The 22,241-nt window shown below is 40.5% G+C and overlaps 2 protein-coding genes across 2 annotated transcripts in view; both read left to right on the plus strand.

The window, feature by feature from the left end:
* The first annotated feature begins 4,285 nt into the window (after positions 1–4,285).
* LOC130355324 (keratin, type II cytoskeletal 6A-like) lies at positions 4,286–14,157 on the plus strand. Its single transcript, XM_056555346.1, has 11 exons — positions 4,286–4,545; positions 4,603–4,746; positions 4,801–5,153; positions 5,252–5,472; positions 5,985–6,045; positions 6,215–6,310; positions 7,243–7,407; positions 8,504–8,629; positions 11,436–11,656; positions 13,041–13,075; positions 13,159–14,157. Exons 1-11 carry the CDS (start codon positions 4,467–4,469, stop codon positions 13,614–13,616), a joined length of 1,959 nt encoding a protein of 652 aa, XP_056411321.1. The 5' UTR covers positions 4,286–4,466; the 3' UTR covers positions 13,617–14,157.
* A 4,107-nt stretch (positions 14,158–18,264) lies between these two features.
* The window catches only part of LOC130355325 (keratin, type II cytoskeletal 7-like), a 40,956-nt gene continuing 36,979 nt past the window's right edge, over positions 18,265–22,241 (plus strand). Inside the window, exons 1-2 of the mRNA XM_056555347.1 lie at positions 18,265–18,299; positions 19,479–19,674. Of these exons, the coding sequence (XP_056411322.1) occupies positions 19,570–19,674 (105 nt within the window). The 5' untranslated portion in view covers positions 18,265–18,299; positions 19,479–19,569. The remainder of the gene's footprint in view (positions 18,300–19,478; positions 19,675–22,241) is intronic.

A 22,241-nucleotide genomic window follows, 5' to 3' on the forward strand; every position in this document is an offset into this window, starting at 1 on the left:
CCCAGCTATCATATGTTATCCAAAGTGCTGTTCTCTTCATTTTAAGCCCCTATCATGCTCTATTGTCCATATATGACCATATACTAAGCACAACACTATAATAATTTCCTTAACAATGATTGCAAACTATGCCATAAATAAGCAACTATAACTATCCTTCAAAAATTTAAGTCATCATTAGGTGTGGACAGATGACAGACCATGCATTGTCATACAAGCCCAGTGAGAACCTAAACAATGAGCTACACATCTTTGGCCATCTACTCTATTGCACGGTCCAACTGAAATGTTTGAGGCTTATAAGATGTTGAGGGGATAAGATGTCTGATCATGGGGGCCCTGCCGATGGGGACCCCCGCGATCACTGCTGCGGCAACCCAGACATCCGGTGTATGGAGCAAACTTCGCTCCGTGACGGATGACTGGCTATGCGGAGCGGAGACTTGTGACTGCACGGCCGTGCCCTCTCAATGCAAGTCTATGGGAGGGGGCGTGACGGCCGCCACGCCCCCTCCCATAGACTTGCATTGAGGGGGCGTGGCCATGACATCACAAGCAGAGTGACGTCCTTAGCCTATGGCACTGCCCCCCGATACTCTAAACGAACACTGGGTGCAGCAGGGAGATCGCGGGGGTCCCCAGCGGCGTAGTTGGATAGTGGTTAAGATGTCTAGGAGCGGAGTACCCCTTTAAAGATGTATTAATATAAATCTATTATGTTTACAGTAGTGCTGGGTGGTGTGACCAAAAATGTATATCACTGTATTTTTCTAAATTATGGTAGTTTAACGGTATTTAACAGTATTTTTTTCATGCACGACTGGGGGTTAACCTCATTTTCTAATAACTTAGACAGTAATTACTGCAGTAAATTGCCTTACAATGACCTATTTTACTGTCATGAGTACTGAATATTATAGAAAACCATTGATGTTCTCACTAGTATTAATACAGGTTTGTTTGCATGGCCCCACAAAATGGCGCAGTTCCCAAAGAGGTGTTACTGAAGGCATCAGAATTCTTGACTGCTGCAGTCAAAATACAGAATCTTTATTGTGCATTTTTTCCAACTTGAAAATACAACTGGCTACACAATGTAAACAATACTTCCCCTCTAATTGTAAAGTGAAGACTTCTTTATCCACTGAATATTCATTAAGGCACCATCCAATGGTTAAGCTTGAAGCAATATTTTAATGCAATAGCACACCTTTCCTATTTATTTTTTTGTTTCAATACAATATATGGATTTCATCCATATATAATATTGAAACAAAACAAAAAAATAGGAAACGTGTGCAACTTGCATTAATATATTTCTTCAAGCTTAACCGGTATTCAAGTATTTAAAATATAAAAGAAGCTTAGGTTGAAGAATTTTTAAACAACTAAACTTTCACACATCCATATGGGCTTTGCTTCAAGAAAGTATATTGGTCTGGTACACACATTTAAACAAATAAAAAGTAGACTAGAAGTATGCAACTTGCATGAATAATGCTGTTGCTCCAGCCCGTCACAGTACACAGTATTCACGTATCGAACTATAAAACAAGTGTAACTTTGCTTGCAGGGTTATCCTGTAGCATGGAAACAATATTCACACATTTGAACTTTATGGACACGACAAGCTTCATAAGTTGACCATCTCAGCCATTACAAATTTTGAGCAAGGAAAACCAGACGGTCCACAGCATCTGGTTTGAGTGCAGCTCTGTGGCACATGACAATGTTGCCACCAATGCTGAACACTCTCTCTGATGGAGCACTGGTGGCAGGTATGCATAAATACCATCAAGCTAGTTTTGGCTAATGGGATCTCCACCAATCCAAAGGGTCTGTATCAATGTCGACCTCTGTGGTCTGCCAGTAGGCTCTCAGCTCCATCTTGATGGTTTCCTCCTCTGAGAGAGTTTCACCCGTGTTGCCCATGCTGCTGGTGTTGTGCTTTTTGAAATAGCTGGACAAGGTGGCCCTTAGGGATAGGCCTGCTGTTGATCCTTTAGTGACTTGATCTCTTCGACTGCTCTGGAAATTACCTGTTCTACCTTTTCTATCTTTGCATAGGGGGTTCTTTATCATAGATCAAGGAAAGATGCGATATCAAGCAGGTCATCTGTGTCTGGATCTGAGAATTTCTCGTTCAAGTAGGCTAGAATGTTTCTCCTCACATCCTTGGTTAGTTCAGTAGTGTTGTCTTCCTCAGCAAGAATGGTGGTGTTGAACAGATGAAGTACTGAGAGAGAGAGAGAGAGAGAGAGAGAGAGAGAGAGAGGAGAGAGAGAGAGAGACTGATCAGTGTTATCGGTCATCTTATGCTCTGGTCTGCTCGATCTCAGACCAGAGCAGAAGACCCGTGGAAGGCGCCAGTGGCAGGTTTTGTCAGTTTTTTTCCCGTACCTAAAACCATAGCCTACCACGTTTTTTGGTCCAGGTGAAAAATCGTAGTGAACCGTTTTTTTTGTTTGTTTGTTTTTCATAGAATCTCCACATTTTGTTTGTCAAACTAATTTAGATATGAATTAATAAACTTTTTTGTGGTTTAATGAGTTATTTGTCATGTATTGTAATTATCTTTCATCTACATGTATTGTCATTATCTTTCATTACTATCCTGTCTTTTGAGCTGAAGGGGTCGAATATTTCTGATTGCAACTGTAATAACTAGTTAATAACTACTTACCAATGGCTAGGTGAAGCCTGTGACCAAAGCACTGGAGTCTTGTTCAATTTTTCAGCTGGATAGCCTTTATGATGTTGGCTCCACTGTCAGTTGTGATGGCCATTAGTCTCTGCTCCGAAAGTCCCCAGGAATCAAGTGCCTCCTGCAAGCCTGCTACCAGTAATTAGCCAGTGTGATCATTTGGGAAAAAGCTTTTTTGTAGTCAACGACTATGCAACACCCAGTCTTCACTTATTAAATGTACAGTCAGGCTTAAGTATGGCTCTATGCTGTGACTATACCATAAATCAATTGTTGCTGAGAAGTGGGGAACGGTAGCCACTTCTGCTTATAGCTTGGCTCTGTGCTTTAAGTACAAGGCGGGAATTGCTGTTTTGCTGAAGTATTCGCCACTTGGTAAAACATATCTGGAATCCAGCGTTTTAGTAATCTCCCCGAACCCATCTTTCTCAACATTGCTAAGCGGTACCATGTCTTTGGCTAAGTAGATAGTGATAGCGTTTGTAATCTCGTTCCACCGTAGGCCGTACCCCAAGCAAACACCTCTCTGAATGACATCTGACTAGTCATTTGTCTAGCAGTCCCAGCATTACCTGGAGACGTGGAGGATAACGATTTTAGATTCATGCATTCTTGATACTCTAAGGTGGCGGAGCAAATTGCTTGTGTTGCCTCCTGTGGCTACAACTTTAGCCCGACAACATTTGCACAATATTGCAGTTTATAAAGCCGAAAAACCTCCATACAACAAACATGGCTCTTTGTTTTGGTAGCAGTTCTTCCGTTTCATTTTCTGCCCGTTCTGAAACTTCAGTTTCACTACTTTCACTGGGGTTGTCCATTTGGTTCACTGCTCAGGCTGCCGCTGTCACTCACATGGTGCTTGTTTGATGCAACTGTAAAACCAGGCCCCTCTCAAACAATGTCCCGCAGCGCAATGTTCCTCCGCTCTGCTTTCCCAATGTTTTGTATACATTCACCGGTATTGCGGTATATGAAAAATTCATATCATAAAAAAAAAAAAAACACACCGCTAATCGATATGAACTGGTGATACCACCCAGCACTAGTTTACAGCGGTATAAGCCAAATTGTTTTATGAATATGTATTATGTGCCAGAGAAGTTACATGATACACATGTAGATTACATTGTATTTAGCCCCTTTATGTGTATCTTTAATGTAGGTTTGTTTATCTGCTAGTTTAAGTTTTAGTTTACTATTTTGGCTGCTATTGTAACTTTACCATACAAAAAGACCACATAAGAACCTTTTGTCTTCCAGTGTAATTTCCATATTAATGACTTGGCACAGAGTCTACGATGAGTTGGAATGACATGAAGAGGTGGATCACTGCTTTAAATATGCTGGTTCTGCACATTGGTTATAATAAAAGAAAAAAAAAAGGTAGCCTGGAGATCTCTTCTGGGATGTGTTCACTAATTTATACATACAAGTATTTCATAACCCCAAAGCCAAGTGAAGTAACATCGCATAGCGTAACTTTTTTTCTCTTCATTTAGAGGTGTGTCCCAATTTATCAATCCAATAAGCAGCTAAAATAAAAGATGTGCTGCCAGGTATGCCAAATCTGCCAAGCCCATGATTACAGTAAATTGATTTTCTGATTCCCTAGGCAGCCAAACCCACTTTTTAGATGATATAAAAGGTGAGACAACCACATATTTGCACAGAGGGGCATAGACTCCTTCCCTCTGACTTCTGCTTTTGTGGATCAGCTTATTAACTTCTTACATTTATCTTTAGTCCAAAATTTATCAAAATGAGTAGGAGCCAGTCATTTGGTAGTAAGTCTGTGTCAGGCAGCAGGAGCTTTACAGCTTCTTCACTTGGAGGAGGAGGTGGAGTTGGTGGTGGTGTTATTAGTGGTGGTGGTGGAGGTGGTGGTGGTGGTGGAGTAAGAGCCAGCTTCAGTTCAGTTTCTGTGTCAAGAGGAATAGGGGGTGGAGGTGGTGGTGGTGCTAGTTTTGGACGTTCTGGTGGTTTTGGCTCTAGGAGTTGTTATTCCCTTGGTGGAAGTAGGAGAATATCTATTAGTCCTGGTTCCCGTGGTGGTGGTGGTGGTGGAGGAAGCTATGGGTTTGGTGCTGGAGGAGGTGGAGGTGGTTTAGGTATGGGCTTTGGTGGAGGAGCTGGAGGAGGAGGATTTGGTAGTGGAATTGGAGGTGGATATGGTGGAGGGGGACTTGGTGGTGGAATTGGAGGTGGATATGGTGGAGGGGGACTTGGTGGAGGATTTGGTGGACCTGGAGGAGGCTTTCCAGATGGAGGTTTTGGTGGCCCAAATTTTCCTGTGTGCCCACCTGGTGGAATTCAACAAGTAACCATTAACCAGAGCCTGCTTGCACCTCTTAATTTGGAAATTGATCCAACTATTCAAAAAGTGAGAACAGAAGAAAGGGAGCAGATTAAGACCCTCAACAATAAATTTGCCACCTTTATTGACAAGGTAAAGTCATTTGTTTAATAATTTACATTGGCTTTGTATTCATGCTATGTGACTGTTTGACCATTGTATTTCATGCTCTCTATTATGGTATAATTTAGGTCAGATTTTTGGAGCAACAAAATCAAGTTCTCAAGACAAAGTGGAGCTTCCTGCAGGAACAGGGAACAAAAGGTGGAACAAGAAGGAGCAATGTTGAGCCTCTTTTTGAAGCCTATATCAGTAACATGAGGCGACAACTAGAATCATTAATAAATGACAAATCTCGTCTGGATGGGGAACTAAGAAGCATGCAAGACCTTGTGGATGATTACAAAAACAAGTAAGAATCCAATGAAAATGCATATAGTCTAATATATAATGTCAGTAATGTCAATATTGTAAATTGATCCAATCATGAAATATTTCTATGACAAATATGTTTAGAACATTGTGATTTGGTAAAAGTTGTCCAAATGAAATGTGTTTAAGTGATAACTTTTTTGCTCTAGGCCTAATAACGTGGGTGTGTGCCAATACTATCCTATTGCTATGAGATTTCCTAGTGCATTCCAGTCAAATTAACTGTCTGCATAGTCATGGAAAATGTGTTTTTTCTATTGTATGCCTTATGTAATGTATTTATGTAATCTATTTACATAGGCCTATTAATATACTTCAGTTCAGATATACAATGTTTATACTAGACTTTATATTGTTTTTATCTATATCGTTACTCCCAGTCACTGTAGATACTAAATAATAAGTGAGTTAAGTGCTATATACTGAGTTACAGAGTATACACAATATACTATGTACCACTACATATTCCATTTTTGTTTTCTTGTCTGTTAGATATGAGGATGAGATTAACAAGCGTACAACTGCTGAAAATGAATTTGTGGTCCTCAAGAAGGTGAGAATATTTATGACAGATACAACATTTGCTGTTCTCCAAAGTTAATGAATGTTCTCTACATAAAAGGGAAATCTAGCCATATCATATTTATGCAGTTATGAACTATACCACTGTATAACCAATGGCTTTTTGCATTCACTGATCCATTATGTTAAATCATTTCTAGGATGTGGATGCTGCATATATGAACAAGGTGGAACTGGAGGGCAAAACAGATCTTTTGACTGATGAGATCAACTTCTTAAGAACACTCTATGATGCAGTAAGTCACAGTTCTAGTTATTTTCTTGCCACTGCATTGTTTGTCTATTTTATGGGTTGTGTGCTTTGGATAATGCATTTTTGTTGGAAAAGTTTCACCAACAATGAGCTGATCACAGGGTAGCCCACTGCTGGGAACATATAGATGCAATGTTAGAGGAAACCAGGTGAAAAGGTATGAATTTCTCTGTAGTGCCCCCACATATAAAAGGAAGTATTGCACAGTTCCCACTTTAATCACTGGGTTGTTTTGTGATGTATGGGTTCTCAATAGCTAAAGGCTCTCTTTATAGATAGTCTTCACCCTGACTAATTGATGAGGGTCTTGATAAGGGGATCCCTATCCATTAAAGGGGTTTCCCCGCAGTTAATTTGTATTACCTATCCACAGGATAAGTGCTAAATGATTGCTGGGGGGCCGCACTACCGGGACCCCCATTATCACTTGGCCAGTGAGGAAGAATATGAATGGAGGACCAGTCAAGCGTGCAGCCATTCATTGTCTATGAGGTTATCAGATACAGCCAAGCACTATACTGGCCAATTCCATAGACTCTAAATGGAATGGCACTGTGCATGCTCGACAGCCATTCTTTTAAGCTTCTTTCTTCCTCTGTGATACCCATATTCTAATGATTGGAAGGGATCCCAGGAGTAGGTACCCCCTGTAAAAAATGTCACCAATCCTGTATATAGGTTATTAATGTCAGTTGAGAGAATTCCTTTTTAAGTCAGAATTACCTTAATATATATTTGATAATGGATTTCCTAAACCACAAAATTCCTAAAGTATAAGTTATTGACTCATTTTTACTAAATGTCAACTTAATGTTAACTTGAACATGTTGTACAAAAGTAATTGTTAAAGAATTGACATATAATCAAACTATATAAAGCTTTTGATGACACTGAGTTGCTGTATTTACATTGCAGGAAATGAGTGAGCTTCAAGGCCAGATCTCTGACACTTCAGTCATTCTTTCTATGGACAACAACAGAATTCTCGATTTTGATGGCCTCATTGGTGAGGTGAAAGCTCAGTATGAAGAGATTGCACAGAGAAGCAGAGCAGAGGCTGAAGCAGCATATGCCATGAAGGTTATAACACTGTCATTTATTTTTTTGATTTGTCAAATACCACCGAGCAAGACTAGGGACTTTAAACCAAAGATAGGGATGATGGTTTGCTACAGGACTTTAATATCTGCATGATGTATCTTAGGGTAAATCCTGCTGCAACTAGGGCGTGGCAATATTAATCAGAGTTTAGGTATTGATGATAGTAGTACAGAATTCAGTAGGTAACATGTGATGCAGCAGCTACTTTTTCTACACTAACAAAATATATATATATATATATATATATATATATATATATATAAAACTTGTGACAATCTAGTTATTAAAGAGTACCTGTCAACAAACTAAACTTTTAATATATTGTTCTTTATGTAATTATTAGACACTTTGCTATTTACTTGCTGTTGAAATTCTCAACCTTTATATGTTTTTAATGTGATTGAAAAAATGTCCACTAGGTGGCTCTGTTCTGTTCCTTGTCCAAGTTGAACAGTTAGTTTGGTCTCCTCCCGGACTTGCAGAAGTCCAAACTCAGGAAGTGCATGTGGGGCATGAGGAGGCACAGCTCTCGCAGGCTTCAGTGTTGTTGCTCCTGCTGGGGAACGCCCACATTCACTTGCCGGGGGCTCACACAATGTGAGCAAGGGGAAAGGTACAATACAGAGCTTTTTAAAGCTTGGAAAAAAATTTTAAGGGCAGGAGGGGTGTTAGGAGTAGTTAGGGAATATAATCTGAGTAAATTTATAAAATATGGTTTGATGACAGCTACTCTTTAACAATATTGCAGTGGATCACAGTGGTTTATTGACCAAGATATACAGGACACCAGTGGTTTAGCGTGATCGTAAACGACAACTTTTATATGATCCGCTATATTTTTTTTTTTTTTTACAAAATAGTGACTATGGGTACTGACATGACAATTTCATGTCATTTTATTAAATGTTGAAGTTGTTTTACAGCCTTTACTAGACTAGACTAAATAATGTTAATGGAAATGTTAATATACTGCTGTTACGCATTGATGTGTTACATTACGAGGAATACGTCAAATAAACGGTAATATTACTACTTATGGTAGAAATTTATACAATATTGATATGTTCCTCTATAGTTTCAACAACTACAAGAAACAGCAGGTCAACATGGTAACAGTCTTAAAACCAGCAAGACCGAGATAGCTGATCTGAACCGTATGATCCAAAGACTGAGGGCTGAAATTGAAAGCGTGAAGAAACAGGTAAAAGACGTGGCCACATGAAATTGTCTCATTTACACTAACCAAAAGAAGAGATATAGAAGTAGCTTAGCAAAATCATCAATATACCTCACTGTTGCCGTATTTATGGAATACTTGCCAAGCTAAAGCCTGGGCGGTGCCACACCGCTGTAATTATTTCTTCTCTTTTGTTTTCTTTATCCTCAATAATCTGAAGTTGAAAGATAAGGGTTTGAAACTGTATTTGGTGCTTAGTGGTACTTACTGTAAGTTGTAGTCACCTACACCATATTTTTATTTAGGCCTAGTCACTCACTGAAACCCTGTGCACTTAATATACCCATTTTGGACCAAGTTTTATTCTTTAATAACTTACATTGTAGGCCACTCACTCCATGTACACAAGAGGTTTCAATCATCCACTATTTACTAGAAAAATATTTGTCTTGTATACACCCCTCCTTTCAAGGTCTTCTTAATGCAGTGTTTCCCCACCAGTGTACCTCCAGCTGTTGCAAAACTACAACTCTCAGCATGCACGGACAGCTGACTGCCTTAGTGTAGAGGCTGAACAATATTGCAGAAACTTAAAGGGGATATCATGGAAAAAACTTTTTCCATATATCAACTGGCTCTAGAAAGTTAAACAGATTTGTAAATTACTTCTATAAAAAAATCTTAATTCTTTCAGTACTTATGAGCTGCTGGAGTTGAATTGTTCTTTTCTGTTCTCTCTGATGACACGTGTCTCGGGAACCACCCAGTTTAGAAGTAAATCCCCATAGCAAACCTCTTCTACTCTGTGCAGTTTCGAGACAAGCAGAGATGTCAGCAGAGAGCACTGTTGCCAGACAGAAAACAACAACTCAACTTCAGAAGCTGATAATTATTGAAAGGATTAAGATTTTTTAATAGAAGTGATTTACAAATCTGTTTAACTTTCTGGAGCCAGTTGATATATAAAAAATAAAAAGAATAAATATAATGAAAAAAAATTATCCCCCATCTGACGGAGCCCCGACTCTACATCACAGGGGCGCGTCATGACCCCCGCCCGAAGTAGGGGCCGCCACGCCCCTTCATATAGCTCTATGGGAGAGCAGTTTGTCAATCTTTGGCTCCCCCATAGAGCTTTATAGAGGGGCATGGAGGCCCCTGCTTCGGGCGGGGGTTGTGACGTGCCCCTGTGATGGAGAGCCAGGGCTCCAAACAGCAGATCGCGGGGGGGCCCCCAGTGCTTCGGATAGGGGATAAGTTTTTTTTTAATGATACTTATCCTTTAAGTCAGTGTTTCCCAACTAGTGAGCCTCCAGCTGTTGCAAAACTCCAACTCTCAGCATGCCCGGACAGCCAAACGCTGTCCGGGCATACTGAGAGTTGTAGTTTTGCAACAGCTGAAGGCACGCTGGTTGGGAAACACTGCCCTAATGCAGAGGCTTAAAGGGGGAACTCCGGTAGAAAAAAAAAATTTTCAAATCAACTGGTGCAAGAAAGTTAAACAGATTTGAAAATCGCTTCTGTTTAAAAATCTTAACCTTTCTAGTACTTATCAGCTGCTGTATACTACAGATATACTACAGAGAAATTTGTGAAGTTCTTTCCAGCCTGACAACAGTGCTCTCTGCTGACACCTCTGTCTGTGTCAGGAACGGTCCAGAGCAGGAGAGGTTTTCTATGGGGATATGTTTCTAATCTGGATAGTACCTGACACGGACAAAGGTGTCAGCTGAGAGTACTGTTGTCAGACAGAAAAAAAATTCACAAATGTCTCTGTTTTATACAGCAGCTAATAAGCAGTGATGAGCAGCAGGAACCATATTCGAATTTGCGATATTTCGCAAATATATTAACAATTATTCATCCTATGTTGGCGAAATTCGCGTATTCGCTATGTTCATTCACTTTTTTTCCATGTGAAAATTTGCATGAAAAATGCGCATAAAAATTTGCATGTGAAAAAAAAACGAAAATTTGCATGGAAAATTCACATAAAATTCACATTAAAATTCATATGTGAAAAAAAAATATTCGTCATTACGAATATATAGCACTATATTCTAAATATTGTCGAAATCGTGAAGTGCCGATATTCGTGAGAAAAATTCACATTACGAATATTTGTGCTCAACACTACGTACTGGAAGGATTAAGATTTTTTTATGGAAGTAATTTACAAATCTGTTTAACTTTCAGGCACCAGTTGATTTGAAAACATTTGCTTTCTACTTGCTTCCACCGGAGTTCCCCTTTAACTTGTACCTTCTGGGCCCCAGTGCAAAATTTGCAACAGGGCCCAATGTGCCATTTATAATACTAGTTGCTCATGGGGCAGATGTGCCTTGGGGCCCCTTTTGGCACCAGGCCCCCAGTATGACTGCTACTTCTGCACCCCCTATAGTTACGCCCCTGCCTCAATAGTTGTCAAGGTTGTCCTACAATCCATACCTTAGATATGGCATACTGTCTAAATACAACACATTACACTACTGGCCCTGCAGGTCCATCCAGTGCTTTGTCTTCTAAGTGTTTTATGTTCACATGTCTGAAGTGCAGCAGAGTTCAAATAAAAATAAAAAACATTACAGAGGGTTAGTTAAAAACAGGATCAACAGGATATGTCATGAAAGTTTGATGGTCTTTTGGACAGATGGCCTTGCTAGGCATTTATCTCCATTGAAGAATGTGGAAGTTATAAGGACCTATGGCTATGCTATACATGTTGGGAAAAAGTATTCAACTTAAATAAAAATAAAGTCTTTAATCCAATCTTTCCTATGAGTTAGACCCCCTGTATATTTGTTAATATACATATGTTTCTTGTTTCTAGTGTGCTAATCTGCAAACAGCGATCACAGAGGCTGAAGAACGAGGTGAGTTGGCTATAAAAGATGCCCAGAAGAAACTAGATGAACTCCAGGCTGCTCTTAAAAAGGCAAAGGAAGATATGGCTAAGCAGTTGCGTGACTACCAGGAGCTGATGAATATGAAACTGGCTCTGGATATTGAAATCGCCACCTATAGATGCATGCTGGAAGGAGAAGAGAGCAGGTATGTCACGATCTTCCCCCTAACATTGCTATACCACCTACCAATCTCAGTTGCATTATTTGGGAGATCATGGCACCATGTGCCATGTGCAAGAAGGTAGTTCAGCATAAGCCCATTTTTATATCAGTTTATTCAGGCAAAGAATAAAAGTCAGTGACATTTTGGCTTAAAGGGGTACTCCTCCCCTAGACATCTTATCTCTTATCCAAAGGATAGGGGATAAGATGTCTGATTGCGTGGAACCCTGTGATCTCTCCTGCAGCATCCCTGTCATCTGGTGCACAGAGCAAACTTCGCACCATGCCCGATGACTGGCGATGCAGTGGCCGGACGATCGTGACGTCACGATCCTCTGTCCCCTACATCACCAGGCATCAGGCATGGAGCAAAGCTCGCTTCATGCACCAGATGACAGGGATGCTGCAGGAGAGTGTCCCCAGTGGCGGGACCCCCGTGATCAGACATCTCGTCCCCTATCTTTTGGATAGGGGACAAGATGTCTAGGGGCGGAGTACACCTTTAAGTCTGAGCATGCCAAAATTCTGGTTTTGTATTCCTTGCCTGGAAGAACAGAATTAGATTCACATTACTAAGTTCACATCTGCACCAGAGGCTCAGTTCATGACCTCCCTCGCAGATTCTGTTCAAATAACCAAATAACCAGACAAAAAATATAGTAAGGTCTATTTTTTCATCGGGTAAAAACCAATAACAGACAGACCCCATTGGGGGGTCATTGGTGTCTGTCATACTGCCAATCTACTGGCCCACTTTTTTTTTTTTTATTCTGCTCCCAGACAAAGCAGATTAACAGAAAATCAAATGGAGCCTCCACGTGGATGTGAGCATAGTCTTTATTGTGTGCTGGCATCCAACATCCACATAATAAATTAGAGTTCATCCATCTAGACTTTTGCCTCCATTATTATCAGCTTTTGTGTTGTTTCTATCCTTTGTTTCCTTCACCATGTTCTATATAGCAACCCAACCTTGCTCTGCATTTGAATCAATTGCCAATATAGCTTGTCCTTTGTATTGGACTATGCTAAATAGGTATGAACTACATTGGTGCATGGATGGTAGAATAATATCTAGGTTAGGCTTCCTCTTGTGGTTGCTATACTAAAATAAGACTATAAACTGCAAGGGAGGAAATTTTGAGGAAATTAGACATTTTGGAAACACACTCTTAGTATCTGCTTTCAAATAGCCAGTAGCTACTACTTGACATTTGTCCAAGGACAAACTAGTTTGACAATTTCAACTGATATGTAATTTAAAAGTAGAAAACTTTTGCATTTCTTAGTACATAGACAATATATATATTTTTTTTTTCTTTTCAGAATAATATTTAGCATAACCTTTTCTCCATTTTAAATTATAGGATGTCAGGAGAGATCACAAACCCAGTTAACATCTGTAAGTAAACCATTATTAGTGCATTCATGTTTTTAGAGGAATTTATAACAATTTGGTTCTAATATGAGCACTTCTTCTTACAGCTGTGGTCAGTGGTACCACCTCATACAGTATGGGAGGAGGAGGAGGAGCAGGAGGCGGATTTGGAGCTGGAGGAGGTGGATTTGGAGCTGGAGGAGGTGGATTTGGAGCTGGAGGAGGTGGATATGGTGCTGGCGGTGGTGGATATGGAGCTGGCGGTGGTGGATACGGAGCAGGAGGTGGTGGATACGGAGGAGGAGCTGGTGGATACGGAGGAGGAGCTGGTGGATATGGAGGAGGAGCTGGTGGATACGGAGGAGGAGCTGGTGGATATGGAGGAGGAGGAAATGATTATGTATCTGGAGGAGGTGGTGGATATGGAGGAGGATACTCTGTGAGTGGTGGAGGAAGCGGAGGAGATTACAGTAGTGGAGGTGGTGGCTTCAGCTCTTCAAGCAGGCAAGGCGTAACACTTATCTCCAAAACATCCTCTTCTTCATCATCCAGAAAAATAAATTAAATCTGCCTTTACCCCAAGTTTCTTTCTGTCTGCTATATTATGTTTTTCTCTCCTACATGCCACACCTCATTCCAACAATATCATGCAGCCATTGCCATTGAAAACCACTTATATTTATGACATTTCAACATATTCTGTTACGAGCTGGAGCCCTCCTCCCATTATTGTCTTCCCAAGTGAACGCTGCCACTTCAGTTATAAACTCATCATCACTGTTAACTAGTAGATCCATCACCATCTAAACCACAAGCTGATCCACACCATATAGGCAGTTGTAATGAACACATTGATTATGTCAAGAAGTTAATTTGTTCAGTTAGAATATCACCATTACCATAAAACATGAACAATGACCGGTTAAGATATCTTCTGTTTACATCATCTTAGTGCTGTAAATTTTGTTTAATGTCAGTCCAGCAAACAGTAGAGCGCTACTATAGACAACAAGGCTGGCTATCAGAATTGTCCTGTTTTTTTTATCCTATAGCATCACTAAAATACGTAGTGACACCTGTTTCCACTTGCCTTTAAAATCTATCTCCACTGAAAGACTAAATATTCAGGGTTGACTGTACTTCACACCAATTCAGCTTTGCTCTCTCCCTTGTTACATCTATGAGGTCCAGAAAATGGCATTGCTTTGGAGCACCACTCTGGAGTGTTGGTGGTCTTGTAGAGTTTATATCCTATAATCAAGAAAATCTCCACCAATCTTCAGTTGTGATGACTTTGCCCATTAGTTCTTCATATTAAAGCTTTTTTAAGCTCTTTAATTCTAACAAGATGTTAGTGGAGGGTATTGGAATTTACTGTAGCCAACCATGAGTGATAACATTTTCAGTGGATTTGGTTCAAAAGGGGAAATAGACATGTTGACCTACACTGAATAAAAAGGAGCTCTTCTCAGATATGTGGACATGTAGGTTTGACAAATACTTTATACCTTGTTCTAAGCAATACTCTGAACCTCTGCGCATGTTATGTTTTGTATATTGCACTTTATGCTTGTAATACTGTACTATGGTTACACATGACGCTTGCTCTTGATACAACATCAATTCATTTGGTTAATCATTAACCTTCTATCAAGCTGCATTGTTTGTCTAATAAATTGCATATGTGATAAACACAATGGTCTTGGTGGATTTGTATTCAATGTTGCCAAAAGGAATATAATGAAATGACACCAGTCATCTGGTGGGGGAGCCACCCAGAGCTGCAATTCACACACCTCAATATAACTTGTGCTTTGGCTTCTTAATGGCGGCCAAGCACCTCCTCCTGAGTCCTTTCTAGAGTTCCCTTCACTCAGCAAACAGATTTTACTCTATATCTAAGTACTTTGGTAAAAGCTCTTCGATGGTCACTTGGTTTTCAGGACCAGGGACAAATGTCTCCCACCACAAGATACCTAGATGATACTTTGCCCCCATCTCCAGTCCTGATGACGATACTGAGGATTAAAGGTCTAGGCATAATTTTGTGAGAATAAAAGGAAGTATTTTCAATTTACCATTAAACATGGCCACACAACTTTACACCTGACCAAGCATGAATGTGCTCATATTCAAAGGAAATAAGTCACTGCCAACAAGGGATGAGCTATGTTGGATTTCCAACCTCAACCTCTGCCATCAATGAAAGTCACGACACCCCCATCTAAATTAAAAGGAAATTGTTTGGTTAGGCTACATTATTTAATGTGTATCAGCAACTTAATACTATAGTATATTTCTTGACCTCATTACATTACTGTGTAATTATGTTTTCCTGGAAGGTTTTATAGTCCCCCTAACAACGCACCTTACCTACATGATACACATTACAGATTTGTTATAACTGAATGAACTGATTCTTGTTGATAGTATAGGTTACCTTATTGACACTAGTACAGGCCTCAGATACAGAGGCCTGTTAACATTTAATGCAAAGGTTATCTTTTACCACTTTATTGGTCATGGTGGTCAATTTCAATCACTTTGCATAATAAAAAAAGATCTCTTCTGTAGATAGAAATCTTTTCTATTAGAGTATAATGAATCAGGAGTGTTCTCCTTTAATTTACCAAAATGAATTCATATCTCAAACTTGGTCAATTGATTCTATAATATGTTAAAGGGGTTATCCAGGAAAAAAAAATTTTATGTATCAACTGGCTCCAGAAAGTTAAACAGATTTGTAAATTACGTTTATTAAAAAATCTCAATCCTACAATCAGTACTTATGAGCTGCTGAAGTTGAGTTGTTTTTTCTGTTTAAGTGCTCTCTGATGACACGTGTCTCAGGAACTGTCCAGAGTAGAAGAAAATTCCCATAGCAAACCTATTTCACTCTGTGCAGTTCCTGAGACAAGAAGAGATGTCAGCAGAGAGCACTGTTTGCAGACAGATAAGAACAACTCAACTTCAGTAGCTGATATTTATTGGAAGGATTAAGTAACTGACAAATCTGTTTAACTTTCTGGAGCTAAAAAAAAAAAAGTTTTATTCCTGGAATACCCCTTTAACACTGGAACCTGACAAAACTTCATCCCTTAGCAAAAGTGTAGATTATCTCTAATGCTTGTACAATGGCCAATTTGTTAAGAATCAGCTGATTTTCTTATAATAATCTGCTCCATTGTTGTCAATGGAAAATTGGCTGTCAGTCAGCTGTTATTTCAATAGTTGTTGAATTAATAAACATGTTCTTTTGTACTATTTTCTTTTTTTTACAAAGACATCTTTTTACGGGTACAAAAACAGTGTTAAAAAAAAAAAAAAAACAGTGTGCGTACATAACCTTACATTGGAAGCATGTCCATGCATTCCATAGTTTATTGATTTTAATGAGAACTGTGTAATGCTCCCGTAATGGAACTGCAAGAAAATTGAACATTGCTTCTGAGGACACCCTCAGATCAGCTTATCATATTAGGTGGCAGAATCTCCAAGCAGAATTCCGTAGGGATATTCCGCTTGGAAATTCTGCTGCAGCATAGTCCCATTGATTTTACTGGAATTCTGCTGCGCTGTGCACATGGAAAAATGTCTGCAGAACCTGTCCAATGTTTTGGAGGATTCCGCTTGTAAATGCATTGATGTCTATGGATAGGGCACATTTCCAAACATTCCTAGTGCCGCCGCATCAAGTAAATTTGCGGAATGTCCACTAGTATTTTCTGGCAGACAGTCTGTACATTTTCGGCCATGCACATGGCCTTAGGGTACGTTTACACAATGTAAAATTTGTCAACATATTTGCATTTCTGCCTGCAATCTGTAATTTTTGAAAATTATGAAATACATTGGCACAGCACTATTTTCACAGAGAAGATGCATTTTTCTGGTAATCCGGTATCTGATAATCCAGACAATGATAGAGTGTCCCGTATTTAGAGTCCCATATTTAAAGTCCTGATATGATGATAAGATAGAGATATAGTTACCAGCCTGGAGGATGGCTCAGCCGTGGTCTCCTTAGGACAATAGGTGAGGTCCGCAATACTTGGGTCGTATACAATGCTGGCATGGGTTACCGCGGCGGTCTGCCTGCCAGACCACTTTGAGGGGTTGGTTTATGTTTAAGATTTGTAAATCACTTCTATTAAAAAATCTTAATCCTTCCAGTACTTTTTAGGGGCTGTATACTAAAGAGAAATCCAAAAAAGAAATGCATTTCCTCCGATGTCATGACCACTAGTGATGAGCGCAATAGGCCATATTCGAATTCGCGATATTTCACGAATATATGGACGAATATTCATCATATATTTGGGAAATTCGCATATTCGTTATATTCGCTTTTTTTTGCGCATATGCACATATGCACATATGCGTACGTCATGGGTCCTTAACAGGTTAATGGTATAGTGAACTATGACTAGTGCATTAACTCTGTGATTTTTTGCCCATTGAAACCAATAGGCTCATTGTGTTCTAAGGGGATCTCACAGCATATAAAACAGTAAGATAAGCAGGACTGACTTGGCAGCACAGTGGAATGGGAGACCACCACTGGTTCGAGTCCCGGGGTGGGACAGAGTGTTACAGTGTTGTGGTTAAACTTTACTTTCCTGGAAAAGCTGCTGAGTTGCCCATAGCAACCAATCAGATTGCTGCTTTAATTTTTCACAAGGCCTCTGCAAAATGAAAGAAGCAATCTGATTGGTTGCTATGGGCAACTCAGCAGCTTTTCCTGAAAAAGTTTCTGAGTTGCCCATAGCAACCAATCAGATTGCTTCCTTCATTTTTCAGAGGCCTTTTCGAAAATGAAAGAAGCAATGTGATTGGTTGCTATGGGCAACTGCACAACTCTTCCTCTACACTGGTTTTGATGAATCTCCCCCATAGAGGGAGATTTATGAAAACCTGTACAGAGGAAAAGTTTCTGAGTTGCCCATAGCAACCAATCAGATAGCTTACTTCATTTTTGAAAAGGCCTCTGAAAAATGAAAGAAGCAAACTGGTTGCTATGGGCAACTCAGAAACTTTATCAGGGAAAGCTGCTGAGTTGCCCATAGCAACCAATCAGATCGCTTCTTTCATTTTGCAGAGGCCTTGTGAAAAATGAAAGAAGCAATCTGATTGGTTGCTATGGGCAACTCAGCAGCTTTTCCAGGAAAGTAAAGTTTAACCACAACACTGTACCACTTGGTCCCACCCCGGGACTCAAACCAGTGGTGGTCTCCCATTCCACTGTGCTGTTAAGACAGACCTGCTTATCTTTCTGTTTTACATGCCAAGAGATCCCCATAGACCACAACAGACCTATTGGTTTCAATGGTTAAAAAAATCACAGAGTTAATGCACTAGTCATAGTTCCCTTTACCATTAAAGGGTACCTGTCATCAAATAAACTTTTGATATATTTTAGATTAATGAATGTTGAATAACTTTCCAATAGCATGTCAATGAAAAATATGCTTCTTTCTATTGTATTTTTCCCGATCAGTCCTGTCAGCAAGCATTTCTGACTCATGCTGGAGTCCTAAACACTCAGAGCTGCCAGCCTGCTTTGTTCACAGCCAAACAGGCTGTGAACAAAGCAGGCTGTCAGCTCTGAGTGTTCTCCTTTGTGAACAAAGCAGACTGGCAGCTCGTTGTGTTTAGGACTCCAGCATGAGTCTGAAATGCTTGCTGCCAGGACTGGTAGGGAGACCCCTAGTGGTCATTTCTTCAAAGTGGAAAATTAAATAGAAAGAAGCATATTTTTTAATAGCATGCAATTGTAAAGTTATTCTGCATACATTAATCTATAATATATCAAAAGTTTTTTTGATGAGAGGTACCCTTTAAAGAAGGGAGGACTCAATATTCGCGAATATGCGGATATGTGCATAAATTTTTGTAATTACGAATATATAGTGCTATATTCGCAATATTCGCAAGTTCGCGAATATGCGATATTCGCGATTAAAATTCGAATTGAGAATATTCTCAAGCAACACTAATGACCACAGTGCTTTCTGCTGACCTCTGCTGTCCATTTTAGGAACTGTCCAGAGCAGCATATGTTTGCTATGGGGATTTTCTCCTACTCTGGACAGTTCATAAAATGGACAGCAGAGGTCAGCAGAGAGCACTGTGGTCATGACATCAGAGGAAATGCATTTCTTTTTGGGATTTCTCTTTAGTATACAGCCCCTAAAAAGTACTGGAAGGATTAAGATTTTTTTAATAGAAGTAATTTACAAATGTGTTTAACTTTCTGGCACCAGTTGATTTAAAAAAAAAAAAAACAGTTTTCCACGGGAGTACCCCTTTATGAAAATTCATTCGATTGTTAAGTGTGATTTATGTCTATCCATGATAAATGCCCCTCAAAAATGCAAAGATGGTTTAAAACTAACACTACTATTATTTTTTTTTATTTTTTTTTTAGTGGCTCTCAAGTGTCTGTTTAAGCAGGGTTTAAATAGTAAGTAAATTGTCAGCCTCCAGGGGGTAGAGTTGGCATTCCATGGGTTACTATAATGCCATACATTTTAGAGTTACACCTCTGCTGCTGGCTACCTTTCAGAAGAAAAATGATTATTATTTGTACTTCCTCGGTAATAGATGCGTGCACATTCCAGACAGTAAGTAAATAGTTTGTGGATTCTTGTAGATTCATCAATGTGTGTGTGTGTTTGATAGCTGACATGAACCTTCAGAAAGGAATGGTTTGCTGGTCAACTTGTATCAGTGAAGAATACATTTGAGCAAAATTGTATGAATTTTATCATTTCAATGTGTAGGTAAAATACAACTGCAGCATTATCTTATGACAAGTTTGATGTATTTGTTACCTGTGAACATGTGTCCCATTTTAGCCTTGTCCAGATATTATTTTAACCTCTTGGGGATGCAGGGCATATGCGTACGCCCTGCATCCCCGATCCTTAAGGACTAGGGGCGTACCTGTACACCCTGAGTATTTTCGGTCCCTGCTGCTCACCTGGCAGGGACCGGACCAGGATGCCTGCTGAAATCATTCAGCAGGCATCCCGTGACAACGCCTGACAATTCAGATCGCCGATTTTCGCCAATTCTGGGTCAATCGGGTCCCCAGGAAAAAAAGGATGATAGGTGCTGTATGAGATGGCACCTATCATCCTTTAGCAGCAGGAATGAGGTGACACTGGTGCCACCTCACGATTGTCCTCATTCGTCGGCCGTTACCGGCCAATGAATAAGGACGCCTGCTGTGGGGGTGTCCCTAACGGCATCCGCTCCGCCCCTGTTCCAGAGGGCGAGAGCGGGTGCCAGGATTGTGTACCTGTGGCTGGGGCCCGATCCCCGGCGTTGGCAGCGGGATCGGGCCCCAGGAGCGGAGTCGGCAGCGGCGACGGCAGGCGAATCTTCCGTGTGCAGCAGCAGGGGGTAAGGCTGGCCTCCTGCTGTTGCTTAGCAACAACTCTTGTGTGCATGCTGAGAGTTGTTGTTATGCAACAACAGATGGCACAACTACAATTCCCAGCATGCCCTTTGTTAGTTTGTGCATGCTGGGGGTTGTAGTTATGCAATAGTTGGGGGCATATTTTTTTGCCTCCAGCTGTTGCATAACTACAACCCCCAGAATGCACGGCCAGCCAAAGGGCATGCTGGGAGTTGCAGTTGTGTGCCTCCAGCTGTTGCATAACTACAAGTACCAGCATGCCCTTCGACTGTAAGTGTATGCTGAGAGATGTAGTTTTGCAACAGCTGAAGGCATACTGATTGCGAAATACGGAGTTTGTTGCCTAACTCATTGTTTCGCTACCAGCTGTTCCTCCAGCTTTTGCAAACTACAACTCCCAGCATGCACTGATAGACCGTACATGCTGGAAGTAGTAGTTTTGCAACAGCTGGAGGCACACTGGTTGCGAAACACTGAGTTAAATAATAAACTTGCAGTGTTTTGCAGCCAGTGTGTCTCTAGTTGTTGCATAACTACAACCTCCAGCATGCACGGACAGCCAAAGGGCATGCTGGGAGTTGCAGTAGTGTGCCTCCAACTGTTGCATAATTACAAGTCCCAGCATGCCCTTTGGCTGTCCGGGCATGCTGAGAGTTGTAGTTTTTGCAACAGCTGAAGGCACACCTATTTAAAACACTGAATTTGTTACCTAAATCAGTGTTTCACAACCAGTGTCCCTCCAGCTGTTGCAAACTACAACTCCCAGCATGCACTGATAAACCGTATATGCCGGGAGTTGTAGTTTTGCAACAGCTGGAGGCATACTGGTTGCGAAACACTGAGTTAAGTAACAAACTCTCAGCATTTTGCAAACAGTGTTCCCCCAGCTGTTGCATAACTACAACCCCCAGCATGCACGACAGCCAAAGGGCATGCAGGGAGTTGTAGTTACGCCCCAGAATCCCCCCCCCCCTAAAAAGAATTAAAAGTGTCTGGTATGGCAGTTTCCAAAACGGAGCCTCCAGCTGTTGCAAAACAACAACTCCCAGTATTGTCACACAGCCATTGACGGTCCAGGCATGCTGGGAATTTTGCAACAGCTGGAGGCACCTTGTTTGGGAAACACTACGTAGGGTTATTTTGGTATCAGAGGCAAGTGAAATTCTTGCAATCGGGTCCGTCCCTATGAAAATCCCTAATTTAGGCCTCAAATGCGCACGGCGCTCTCTCACTTCAGAGGCTTGTCATATATCAAGGCAACAATATAGTGCCACATATAGGGTATTTCCGTACTCAAGAGAAATTGCCTAACAAATTTTGGGGGTGCTTTTTCCCCTTTTACCCCTTATGAAAAGGTAAAGTTGGGTCTACACTTGCATATTATTGTAAAAAAAAAAAAAAAATTTAACTAAAATGCTGACCCATACTTTTCATTTTCACAAAAGGTAAAAGGACCCCCAAAATTTGTAACGCAATTTCTAAGTACCAAAATACCCATTATGTGGGCGTAAAATGCTCTGCGGGCGCATAACAGGGCTCAGGAGTGAGAGCGCACTATGTACATTTGAGGCCTAAATTGGTCATTTTACAGCGGTTCTGACATAAACGCAAAAAAATAAATACCCACATGTGACCCCATTTTGGAAACTACACGCTTCACGGAATGTAACAAGGGGTATAGTGAGCCTTACCACCCCACAGTTGTTTGACGAATTTTGTTACAGTTGGGTTGGAAAATAAATAAAAAAATTCCCTAAAATGCTGGTG

This window comes from Hyla sarda, chromosome 2 (assembly GCF_029499605.1).
Source record: "Hyla sarda isolate aHylSar1 chromosome 2, aHylSar1.hap1, whole genome shotgun sequence".
Taxonomy (NCBI): domain Eukaryota; kingdom Metazoa; phylum Chordata; class Amphibia; order Anura; family Hylidae; genus Hyla; species Hyla sarda.

Excerpts from the sequence above, each read along its gene's own strand:
- LOC130355324 (XM_056555346.1), top strand. The coding sequence starts at position 4,467 with ATGAGTAGGAGCCAGTCATTTGGTAGTAAGTCTGTGTCAGGCAGCAGG. Across the intron at positions 7,408-8,503 it reads AAGCAGCATATGCCATGAAG|TTTCAACAACTACAAGAAAC; the intron begins GTTATAACACTG and ends GTTCCTCTATAG. Across the intron at positions 13,076-13,158 it reads CACAAACCCAGTTAACATCT|CTGTGGTCAGTGGTACCACC; the intron begins GTAAGTAAACCA and ends TTCTTCTTACAG.